Source organism: Mastigoproctus giganteus, chromosome 10 (genome assembly GCF_048544385.1).
Source record: "Mastigoproctus giganteus isolate SK-2022 chromosome 10, ASM4854438v1, whole genome shotgun sequence".
NCBI lineage: Eukaryota > Metazoa > Arthropoda > Arachnida > Uropygi > Thelyphonidae > Mastigoproctus > Mastigoproctus giganteus.
In genome coordinates this window covers 20,707,471-20,719,257 of record NC_143584.1, presented here as the reverse complement: position 1 = coordinate 20,719,257, position 11,787 = coordinate 20,707,471, and the positions used below count along the sequence as shown (strand labels likewise).

The following is an 11,787-nucleotide window of genomic DNA, read 5'->3' as shown; positions in this document are numbered from 1 at the left end:
GTTCAACTGTTCATGATCCTGCTCAGGTAGCTAACAAACTAAATCAATATTTTGCATCTACATTCACACATGAGGAGTTATTCAGGAAGGGGAATGCCATAGATGAAGTAAACACTGGCAGTCAGCTAGATGATCTTGAAATAAGTGAGAGTAAAGTGGAGGAGAAATTGTTGAAGATAATACAAGAAGGGCACCTGGGATCTATCCAATTATATTAAAAAAAAAAAAAAAAGGTAAAGTGCAGCCATTATCAACCCACTGCAGGATGGAAGCCTCCTCAACAATTAATGCTGAGGGAAATGGACCATAATCTGCCACGCTGGTCCAGTGCGGGTTGGCAGATCGACCGTATTCAGCAGTCAGGGGCTTGAAACCTGGTCCACTCAAAGAGCGCGTGCTACTGCACTCCCGCTCCTGACCACTCCATAGCCGGGTGGTCAGGAGCGGGAGTGCAGTAGTGCTCCCATAATTATGAGAGCTTCCTTGGACTCAGGGGAGGTACCCACAGACTGGAGATGTGCAAATGTAACCCCAATTCACAAAGGAGGAACAAAGGCTGACACAAGTAATTATAGACCTGTGAGTTTAACTTCTGTTCCAGGAAAATTAATGGAAGCACTGGTTAAAGAAGCACTGCAGGATCATCTTGACAAGAATTCAATTATAGCTCAGACACATCATGGTTTTGTTAAGGGAAGGTCTTGCCTGTCCAATTTGATTGGATACTATGATGTAGTCACAAAAGAATTGGATGCAGGGAATAACTTTGATATTATATATTTGGATCTTAGAAAGGCTTTTGATACTGTTGCACATGGAAGACTGCTGGACAAATTGGAGCAGTGTGGCATTGGTGGCAAATTGTTGGTATGGGTAAAGGGATGGTTGAGTGGCAGAAGACAGAGAGTGGTAATTAATGGACACTGCTCATCGTGGACTAATGTTATTAGTGGAGTCCCTAAGGGATCAGTGTTGGTTCCATTGTTGTTTTCTGTATTTATAAATAATATTGATGATGGTATATCAAGCTTAATGTCCAAGTTTGCTGACGATACAATGGTTGGCAGGGTTGTTAAGGACGCTACTGACGCTATGCTACTGCAACAGGATCTGGAAAGGTTGAGCAGATGGGCTGAGAGGTGGCAAATGAAGTTTAACATTGACAAATGTAAAGTACTACATATGGGAAACAGCAACCCAAGAGCAACGTATCAACTCTGTGGTACTACACTGACAGTGGTAGAGAATGAAAAGGACCTGGGGTAATTGTGCAGGCAGATATGAAGTTCCCTGAGCAGTGCAGATGGGCTGCAAGAGTAGCTCATGGTGTCTTATCAATGATATACAGGAATTTTTCTAGCAGGGATAGGGAGGTGATTATTCCCTTGTATAAGGCAATAGTCAGGCTGCACCTTGAGTACTGTATACAGTCTGGAGGCCTCATTTCAAGAAGGATGTAGAGCTGCTGGAATGAGTACAGAGAAGGGCAACAAGGTTAGTGAACGGAATGAAGGGTTGCTCTTACGAAGAAAGGCTTAAGTTTTGCAAATTACAGTGTCTGGAGACTAGGCACCGGCGAGGTGATCTGATAGAGGTGTACAAAGCCTTGAATGGTTTGAGCATGCTCAATGTTGATGGGATACTGCCTCTTGCTCAGAATAATCACCTGAGAGGGCATAAATTCAAATTGAGGAAGGAAGGATGTAGGATAGATGTGTGGAAATTTGCCTTTAGCCAGCGGGTAGTCGGTTGGTGGAACAGGCTTCCATTCCTTGTTGTGGAAGTTGATAGCCTAAATAAATTTAAGGCTCAGCTGGACAGGTATTTCGAACGAACAGAGGGGTGAAGTGGAAGAGTTTTTTTTTTTTTTTTGGCTGATGCTGAATAAGCTTGCTTTCTTGCATCATATGCCTATGCTAATGCTAACTGTTCAACAGGAGGCTTCAGGAGAAATACATAAAAGGAAGGCAACAAAATATAGGTTTCAGAATAAATGATGTAGCTTTAACAAAGTTAGGATAAATGAAGATTGGATATTCATTTCACATCAACATACTTGTGTAATTTTTTTTACTTTACTGTTTTCTTTCTTCCCAATTTGTAGAAATTCCTTATGTGATAAAAATGAGTGTTTTTGAAATCAGTAGAGCTGAATTATGCAAAATTACTTATTTGAACTAAAATAACTTTTTAAAAGTTTAAATTTTCAGGCCTGTGTAAGTTTACAAAGGAAGACAACAATGCCACCAATAGAAAGTCCTATCCAGTTAAAGAGACTGCAGTTCATTTTATCATATGTGAGAGTGATATCTATTTGGGAGCGGTACAGGAGTTGTCCTAGGATTTTCTAAATGAAAAAAAAGATGGGGGAGAATCATTACACTTTAATCATAAAAAAAAAATCCACGTTATTTAGATTGGGGGAGGACTATAGTCCCTTTCGCCACTACCTGCGACTGCCCTTGGACTAGTACTTTTTCATCACAGTGAACATTGCATAGAATTATCTTTAGATGATTTCTTCTGAAAGTGTAATGTGGAAAAATTTTGCATTCTATCCCAGAGAAAAGTCTAGTTTCAGCTTATATGAAGCTTATAACCTGTAATACAAATCAATTAAATTCAAAGTAATACTGAAGTTTTATTTCGTATTGTACCCATAATTTTGCTGTATTTAGCCATACACCACAAATAAATGAAATATATATTTCATTTTAAAGAGAGGACCAGCAGATAAGTATTTTGACTTTTTTCTGTATTGCTAGCAGCTTAGCAAAAAATTATTTTTCTTTTAATCATATTTGATTAATAACAGTTTATTCAGTTGTTTTCTGTGATTAAAAAAGTTTAAAATCCTTTAAACATCAAAATTTGTGAGCAAATAATAATTAAAAAACAAAAGAAAACTGCTGATAACCTATCTTGCTGCTTTCTCAAGAGTTTCTGGAAATACTTCCGTGACCAGTTCTTTTTTATTTACTTTTCCAATAGTATTTCTTGGAAGTATGCTTAGACATTTTAAAACAGAAGGAACTGAATATGAAGGCATCCGTTCCTTGCACCAGTCCCGAAGTTCAGAAAGAGACAGAGGCTTCCCATCTCTTGTTACCACAACTGCAGCTACTTTTTCACCCCAAGTTGGATCAGGCAAACCTACAACAGAACAGTCAGTGATGTCTGGATGAGAAAGCAAGTGACGTTCCACATCAAGGGCACTTATTTTATAACCACCACTCTTAATAATGTCCACTGAAGTGCGGCCCAAAATTTTAAATAAGCCACTTGTAAACTGAGCTGTATCACCTGAAAAATAAATCATTTATAGATCACAAAATACATCCAAATACTAAGTCAAAGAAGTTATATTGCACAGCATTGATTTTCTACTTTGTGAGAAACATGATTGATAGAAATAGATATCATAAAAATTGTCTTTTTATTGATACAAAAATTTTACCAAAATATTTTCAATTTTGGTAAAATCCTTCAATTACCATTTTTTGGTAAAGTACAATTTGGATTTCTAAAAAAGTGACAAATATCATCATTAAGTCACCTTTCACATAAAGATTTGCTTGGAGTGTGGTTAGTGTGTAGCTAGGTTAATATAACACCATTATATGAAAGGCATTCAATAAATTATCTACCTAAGGTACTTCTCACAGTTACACCGATGAGCCAAAACATTGACCACCTACCTAATATGTTGTTGGTCCTCCACGTGCAGCCAAAACAGCTCGTACCTGGCAAGGCATGGATTCTACAAGATTTCTAAATGTGTCTTGTGGTATCTGGTACCAACATGTAACCAGATCGGAGTTGCTGTTCCAAAACAAACCACAGATAGTAGTAGTGGCATGTGATTCAAGAAAGCAAGTGAATGAACTTATGCAGCATCAGCCAAAAAAAAAAAAAAAAAAAAAAATCACACCATTCCCTCCAAATGCCTGTCCAGTTCCTCCTTAAATTTATTTTTTTTTAATTGTTAATTGTTTTAAAATTGGAAAATGAATTCCCAATTTTAAAACAGCGGGATGGGGCGATAAACACCCTACCTAAGCTAAGCACCCCCTACTCGATGATTGTATTGTATAGACTATTCGTCCATTGCCACCAATTGTCATGTAGAGAAAAAAAAAAAATTCCCCTAATCACATCAGCCTGAAGTGTAAATGATGTGTATTTACCAGGCCTCTCTGCCATCAGGTGGCAGCCATCAACATGGGCCAAATACCACTCGATGCTCGCCCTAGCACAAGGAGCCAAACCTGGGTCTACTCCTATGTCAGTGCTAACATAGCACCAGAAAATCCCACACCCACCAGTGGCCATGTAAAACCGGCAGGTGCCCGCAAAATCCCATTCCCAGGTCACTCAACACTCCAAAAGACAGAAAAAAAAAAAAAAAAAAAAAATCAGATGCCAGCATGCAATTGACAGCCAGCAAAAGAAAAAAAATAATAATAATAAATAAATAAATAAGAAATATATATATAAAAATAAAAAAGTCATATCCCCTGGAATATAAATCCAAACTGGAGATACATAATATCCCACCTACAGTTACCCTGAAACTACAGGCTAGCAAAAAAAAAATAATAATAATAAATAAAAATAAAAAATAATTTTTTTTCCCTTTTTTACTGCTCAGCAAGACCACAAGTTGACATTACAAGGAAAGACAAGTTTCCACTTATTAAAGACCAATCTTGCAAGGCATTAAAATACCTTCTATTTGTGAGGTATAATTTTTCATTTCCAGGACCTAACTCGACAATAGTATTTCTTAAATTCTGTCTGTACTGCTCATAAATAATGCAATCATACAGTACATGCTCCCAGGTTTCAACATATGTACAGTAGCAAAACGGGTGAGGTTCTAACCCAAAATAATGCAGCTTATAATTAAAAGATCCACATCCTGTCATAAAATATGAGGTTTCCATTTCTGGAAACAACTAGGTGTTTTTTTTTCCTTATCACAGACAAAGTTAACATCTGGAAGAAACAAACAGGTAACCTGACCAGTCTCACTACTGCACCATCTGGCCTGCCATTGATCCATCAAAGCAGTCATTATCATTTCTTAGCCTTAGACTTAGTTATATCTAAATTATTAGTAATACCCATAAAAGTAAATTCAACCCCCTTTCTCAAAAAGTAACAAAAACTCTGTAAGCAGCATAGAGATCTTGGGGCATACAAACAGATATAACCTGAGCAGCATTAGTGGAAACAGTTCTACACATTTTAAACAAAGATAGTACCATTTTCCTTTGTACAGACAATTTCTGTCTGAATTTCACAGTGAATACCAAATCAGCTCCATACATAATGATAGGCAGAAATACTGCCTTATAGTATAATACAAGAGTCTTCTTACTCAGGCCCTATTTCTTTCTACTAATCCTAATAATAGACGAGGAAAAGTTTTTAATTTTTTCATATAAATGCTGCATAAAAGTCAACTTACTCTCATTTAATATCCCTATATGTTTTGTTGTCTTAACCATAGGGATTTGTTTCCCTTTAATTAATACCCTTGGAGGCCTTCTGACATCTAATCTACCTTTACATAACATCATCACAGTTTTACTAATAGACATCTTTAACTTATGACTTGATGCCCAACATACCAGATTATCCATTACAGTAGCTGCCTTAATCTCTAAATCCCGTCTTGACATTCCATCAAAACCCAGCACCAAATCATCTGCATATGCAATTTTATGGCATTGCATATCTGTGTTTTGTAACCATAAATTCAATACTATGTTCCAGAAGGCTGGCCCCAAAACAGATCCCTGGGGACAACCTCTGGAAATATTCTTCGAGTACCAAAATCTTACTAAAATCTTCCTGCCGTGCAAATAATTTGACAAACATTTATATAACGATTGAGGACATTTCAACAAGCACAAAGAATAAAGTATGCTTTCATGCCAGACATTATCAAAAGCTCCTTCAAAGTCTATATAAATAACTAATACATATTTACTATTTGAAGAGCCAACATAACTACAAGGTCCTTTAGTGCATCTTCAATGGAACATTTTTGTTTAAAACCATATTGATACGGTAGTGTATAGTTACACATAATAAACCAATCACTTAATCTGAGATGTAACAATCTTTCAAAAATCTTACACATATTTGGAAGTAAAGAGATAGGCCTGTATGCTCTAGGTTCTGACAAATCTTTGCCAGGTTTAGGTATCAACTTTAGCAAGGCAACCTTCCAATATCCAAGAAAGTTACCAGCTAAATAACACATTAAAAATCTCCAACATTAGATATGGATAGACCTGAACCATTTTGAGTGTTACTTTATTTCCAACAAGATCAATACCTGGAGATTTATTGATGTTAACACCTGAGCAAAGTTGTCTAAGATCGTTAACCGTAAATAAAGTACAACTGAACCAACATAATTACAATTACCACACCTTATGTGCAATTGATTTACAGTATCATCCCCTACATTATCATCTGGAAATAAACAGTTAACTATACCACCAACTGTTGTCTCCCAGTTATTTGTTTCACAACTACCTGACTTAATAGTAGATAACAGGGGACTGATTTGCACCTTATTACTTACTAACTTATATACAAGGCCCCAGGGATCAGAGTTACCTGCCCCTGAGACCAAGTTTTTTCATGATTCAGTTTTACTTTTAAGTATTAATTTATGATAAGCTACCCTCTTAATTTTATAGATTTCTTTACAATACATGGTTTCCTGCAATCCCCATGACCTATTTTTTTTTTATGAAAACTCCGAACAAGAGAGGTATTAGAACCTATATTACTTGGTACCGTGCTTGGGTTGGAGGAGGTTGAGAAGATGAAAGAAGATATTTGTTGACATTAGACTCAAAGTTCTATAGACTGTAATTTTCAGGAAATATGTACGAAGGAAGGTTGTTCCAGAAAACTGCAGTTGAAAGAATAAACGAGGAAAATGAAAAGTTGGTTCTGTGAGTTTGAAGTTGGACGGTAAATGGATGTTGGCTGGTGGCGGCATGTGTTTGGACTCTTTTGAAAGAGAGAGTAGGAATTATAGAAGCTAATTCAGAAGAACAGTGCCCATGGAAGTATCTGTAGAAAAGGTATGCAGCAGAAACAGTACGTCTATGAGACAGCGAGTGAAAAGACTCTATTAGAGAGGAGTCATTAATTAACCTAACTGTCCTCTTCTGAATGGAATCTAGAAGCCTGAGAGAGGTCTTTGGTGCACTGCCCCAGATGTGGGAACAATATTCCATGGTAGGGCACATTTGCGATTTGTACAGAGTGAACAGCTGTTTGGAGGCAAAGTAATGCCGAGAGCGAAAGAGAAAACCAAGTTTTTTAGATGCAGAGGAAGCAATATTTGTAATGTGCTTGTGCCAAGAGAGAGAGATTAGAAGTCAGGGTAATCCCCAAAGAGATATATCATTTTGCCTAGAAATTGGAGTGACGCTAAAGATAAGTATAGGAGCAGAAGAATCCTTTTTGCGGGATATAAGACAAGACTGAGTTTTAGAAGGATTGAAATCAACTAAGTTGTCTTTCCACACTGGAGAATTACCTGGAGATCGGCATTTAAGAAATTCGTAGCAGATATTCGAGAAATTAAAGCTGATTGAGCATGGCAGGGTTTCTCAAAATGGAAAGTGGAATGCAATGTGTTATCATAGGCAAAACTACGGATGGGATTTCCAATAAATGGAAGAAAGTCATTAATACTGCAATAATTAAAGACAAACACTAGCCAAGGAATTAAAAATTTACTATAAAAATAAAATATACAGAAATAAAATAAAATATAATGGAAACACTATCGGAAGACTAAAATATTACAATAAATTACGATAAAATAAACTACAATAAAAACGTTAAAAATATAGCTAAAAATACCGAAGCAATAAAATTATCCAAAATAAACTGGATTAAAAGCGATAAAACCTGAAGCTTTCGGAGACTGCTGTCTCCTTCTTCATCAGTTGAAGAAGGAGTTCAACAGTTGCTTTGGTATTTTTAACTATATTTTTAATGTTTTTATCGTAGTTTATTTTATCTTAATTTATTGTAATATTGTAGTCTTCCGATAGTGTTTCCATTATATTTTATTTTATTTCTGTATATTTTATTTTTATAGTAAATTTTTAATTCCTTGGCTGGTGTTTGTCTTTAATTATTGCAGTATGGAATTTCCCAGCCCCATAGGCCTGTTTGAAGATATAGGTCATTAATATACAAGAGGAAACGAGTGGGGGAAAGAACTGAACCTTGGAGGACACCAGCATTAGTGGAAAAGTTAGAAGACAGAGAGCAATCTACCATCAACCTCAGTGAGCGATCAGAGAGAAAACTGGATAACCAATTACAAAAAAAGGTGGCAAACCATAAGATGGAAGCTTTTTTAGGAGACCTTTATGCCAAACAACATCAAAAGCCTTTTGGATGTCAAGAGCAACTGCTTGTGTTTCCCCAAACTTTTCCATTGAATTTGTCCATAAATGGGTAACATAAGACAGAATATCACCAGTGGATCGACACTGACGGAATCCATACTGGCGATCATTGATCAGACGGAAGGTTTCTAGGTAGTTTAAGAGTTGGCGGCTAATTGATTTCTCCATTACTTTAGAAAGAGTAGAAGTAATTGCAATTTGACGATAATTGGATGGGAGGGATTTGTCACCCTTTTTAGGGACTGGCTGGATATGAGCAAATTTCCAACCAGAAGGAAAAATGCCTTTGGAACAAGAAAGTGAAAAAAGGCAGCAAAGAACAGGAGTAAGTTCAGGAGCACAGGTTTGAGAACAAGTGGAGAAATGCCATCAGGACTTGGAGCTTTCTTAGCATCAAGATTCGTCAAAATCCTTTTGACAGAAGACCACAGGAGGCATTGAATGGAGGGTTTTGGGAATGGTGGGAGGTGTTTTACCAAGATCATTAATACAGGAGTTGGAAGAAAAATGGGATGCTAGAAGGTCAGCTTTATCCTTGGCTGAAGTGACAACAGAACCAACTGGGTTTGACAGAGGTGGGAGCAGAGATGGGCAAAAGTTGCGGCCAATAGCTTTGGCAAGAGACCAGAATGCTCAGCTACCATTAGGGCAAGAAGCAAGTTTTCTATTCTTAGCCTGTTCAAAATCTAGTTTGGACTGATTAATAACTGCTTTACAATTGTTGCAAGCTTTGGTGTAGGCAGAAAATGATACTGAGGATTTGGAAACAAGCCAATTACGATATGCAATATTCTTCTCTTGAACAGCCTTAGCACATTTATTGGAAAACCAAGGTTTAGATAAAGGATGACAATTTAAAGTGGAGTGTGGAATAAAGGATTTCATTCCTACAAGTATAATTTCACTGACACGATCTGAGCAAACGTTGACATCAGACGTTTTGAAACAGTAATCTGACCAAAGAAAAGAAGAAAAGAAATCTCGCAGGTCATCCCATTTTGCATTCTTGTAATGCCAAACAATACGAGGTTGGGAACAGCCATGAGATAAAGGCTCCATTGGAGAAGAGACAATCACCAAGTTGTGATCTGAAGTGCCTAAAGGACCTCTCACTTCGACCGTGTACTTAGAAGGGTTGTTTGTGAGAAAAAGATCAAGCGTCTTGGCTGCATGGTTAGGATTGTCCGGTATTCTTGTAGGTAAATGAACGATCTGTGCAAGGTCATTAGTAATTGCAAAAGCCTCGGCATCTCTACCAGCTGGGTCGGTGTGACTAGAAAACGGAAGCCAGCTGGAATTGTGAACAATAAAATCACCAAGGAAAATTACCTCACTGTTAGGAAAGTTGGACTGGAGAAAGTCAAGTTGCAAAGAGAGGAAGTCAAAGAGCTCCAAGTGATTAGTGGAGTTGGGAGAACGGTAGAGACAACAAATGAATTTGACACATATGAGGTAGAGAGATTTTAAGCCAGAGGAGATTCCAAATTGCCAAGTCCCTGACAGGGAATATCGGAACGGACATATGCACAAGTACCACCTTTGAAGGGAAAGGAATCATAAAGGGAATAATTTGGGCAACTGAGATGAGCAGTAGTTGAATCAACCGATAACTGAGATTCTGTCAGAAAAAGTATATAGGGTTTGGCAGATTGCAAGTGGAAATGGACATCGTTGAGATTAGAACTGAGACCACGAATATTTGTGAAATGAAGTAGGAAGTGTTTGGGAGGAAAAAGTGGGTGGGTCATGCTGTATGAAGTAGTTAAATTTTTGGATATGGGGTACACATGGTAAGAATATACCCAGATCCTTGACATAACGTGGCCTCGACAATGTCCCCCGCATATACACTACTCCTGTGATGCTGAAAAGCTTTCCTGGCTGAAAATACTCTCTACGCTTAATACTTAACTGTTCATTTCACCAAGGAACCAATTTCTTTATTCCCCTCCTTTTTTTAACTGAAAAATAAAGAGCCCTGTAAATTATGTTCTGAATGTAGAATGCAAATTCCTCTGCATTCATATTAGACATATTTATAAGTATAGTGCAAAAGCATCAATAATACATAGCCAAATCTGGATTAACAGAATGTTAGCAAAACGGCATCGTTTTAAGTTATATCTCATATTGTGAATACCTTCACAACGAGTTGCCATGATATTGCACTACTTCGAATAAGTAACGCCTCACCTGAGGAGAAGACTAATGTTACTTATTCTCAGATGGATACCACCACCCAGACGGCACTGTTTCTGGACTATTTTGTATATGTGTGGGATAATAACTCGACTATCCACTTGTCCTTATTAGACTTAGAAAAGCAAAAGGGTAGAGGGAAGGTAATAGTAGAAGAGGAAAAGAAACGGTGTAGAAGAATGAAAGGGACAGTAACTCCTTCAACTCACGCCACTCAAAAACTCAAACTTTCTTGAATAGGCAACACCTCCCCAGTGGAGAAGGCTGTTGTTACTTATTCTTGGAAACTCCGGACAACATCGGGCTCCCCCGGTGCCGTTTCAGGGCTATTTGGCCCTTCTTCGGTGGGTGGGTAGGTACCCGAGTGATGCAATGATGGCAAAACAGTTATGAAGTATAACTCCACAATATGAGAGATACCTGATGGTGTATGATATGTTTAGACTATAAAGCGTTTAGGGCTGAAGCCTCAAGCATTGGAAAAGTCTAGACTATGTATAAGTATAGTGCAAAAGCATCAATAATACATAGCCAAATCAGAATTAACAGAATGTTAGCAAAACGACATTGTTTTAAGTTATATCTCATATTGTGAATACCTTCGCGAGTTGCCATGATATTGCACTACTTCGAATAAGTAACGCTTCACCTGAGGAGAAGACTAATGTTACTTATTCTCAGATGGATACCACCACCCAGATGGCACCGTTTGAAAAAAAGGTAAGGGATAATGATTCTCAGTTATCCACACACTGCCCCTATTAGATCAAGGGAGCAATAAAGAGGTAGGAAAGTGATAGTAGGAGAAGTAGAGGAAGAAGATGCCGATGAAGAAGGAAAGGGGCAGTTATTTCTTCAGCTCATTCATGTGATCTCATATTCTTCGAAAGGGCAGCACTTCCCCAATGAGGTCTGTTGTTACCCATTCAAAGAGCCTCAGTGGCCATAAGGCCACTCGGGCGGCGCCGTTTCAGGGCTATTTGGCCCCTCCTCGGTGGGTGGGTAGGTATCCATTACTTCTTAAAAAAAAAAACCATCTGGTCTCATTTGCACTCATTAAAATGATCTTATATCTCAATAGGGTTAATCTCACTCAGAAACATTCCGTGGAGGGCCCCGTCCATGTGAC

General features: G+C 37.7%; 1 protein-coding gene across 2 annotated transcripts in view; it reads right to left on the bottom strand.

The window, feature by feature from the left end:
- Window positions 1-2,883: 2,883 nt before the first annotated feature.
- LOC150078836 (malonate--CoA ligase ACSF3, mitochondrial-like) overlaps window positions 2,884-11,787 on the bottom strand; it is a 53,798-nt gene continuing 44,894 nt past the window's right edge. For both annotated transcript variants that reach the window (XM_090382567.1, XM_090382566.1), the window contains exon 7: window positions 2,884-3,303. In XM_090382567.1, the coding sequence (XP_090238693.1) occupies window positions 2,918-3,303 (386 nt within the window). In that variant the 3' untranslated portion in view covers window positions 2,884-2,917. The remainder of the gene's footprint in view (window positions 3,304-11,787) is intronic.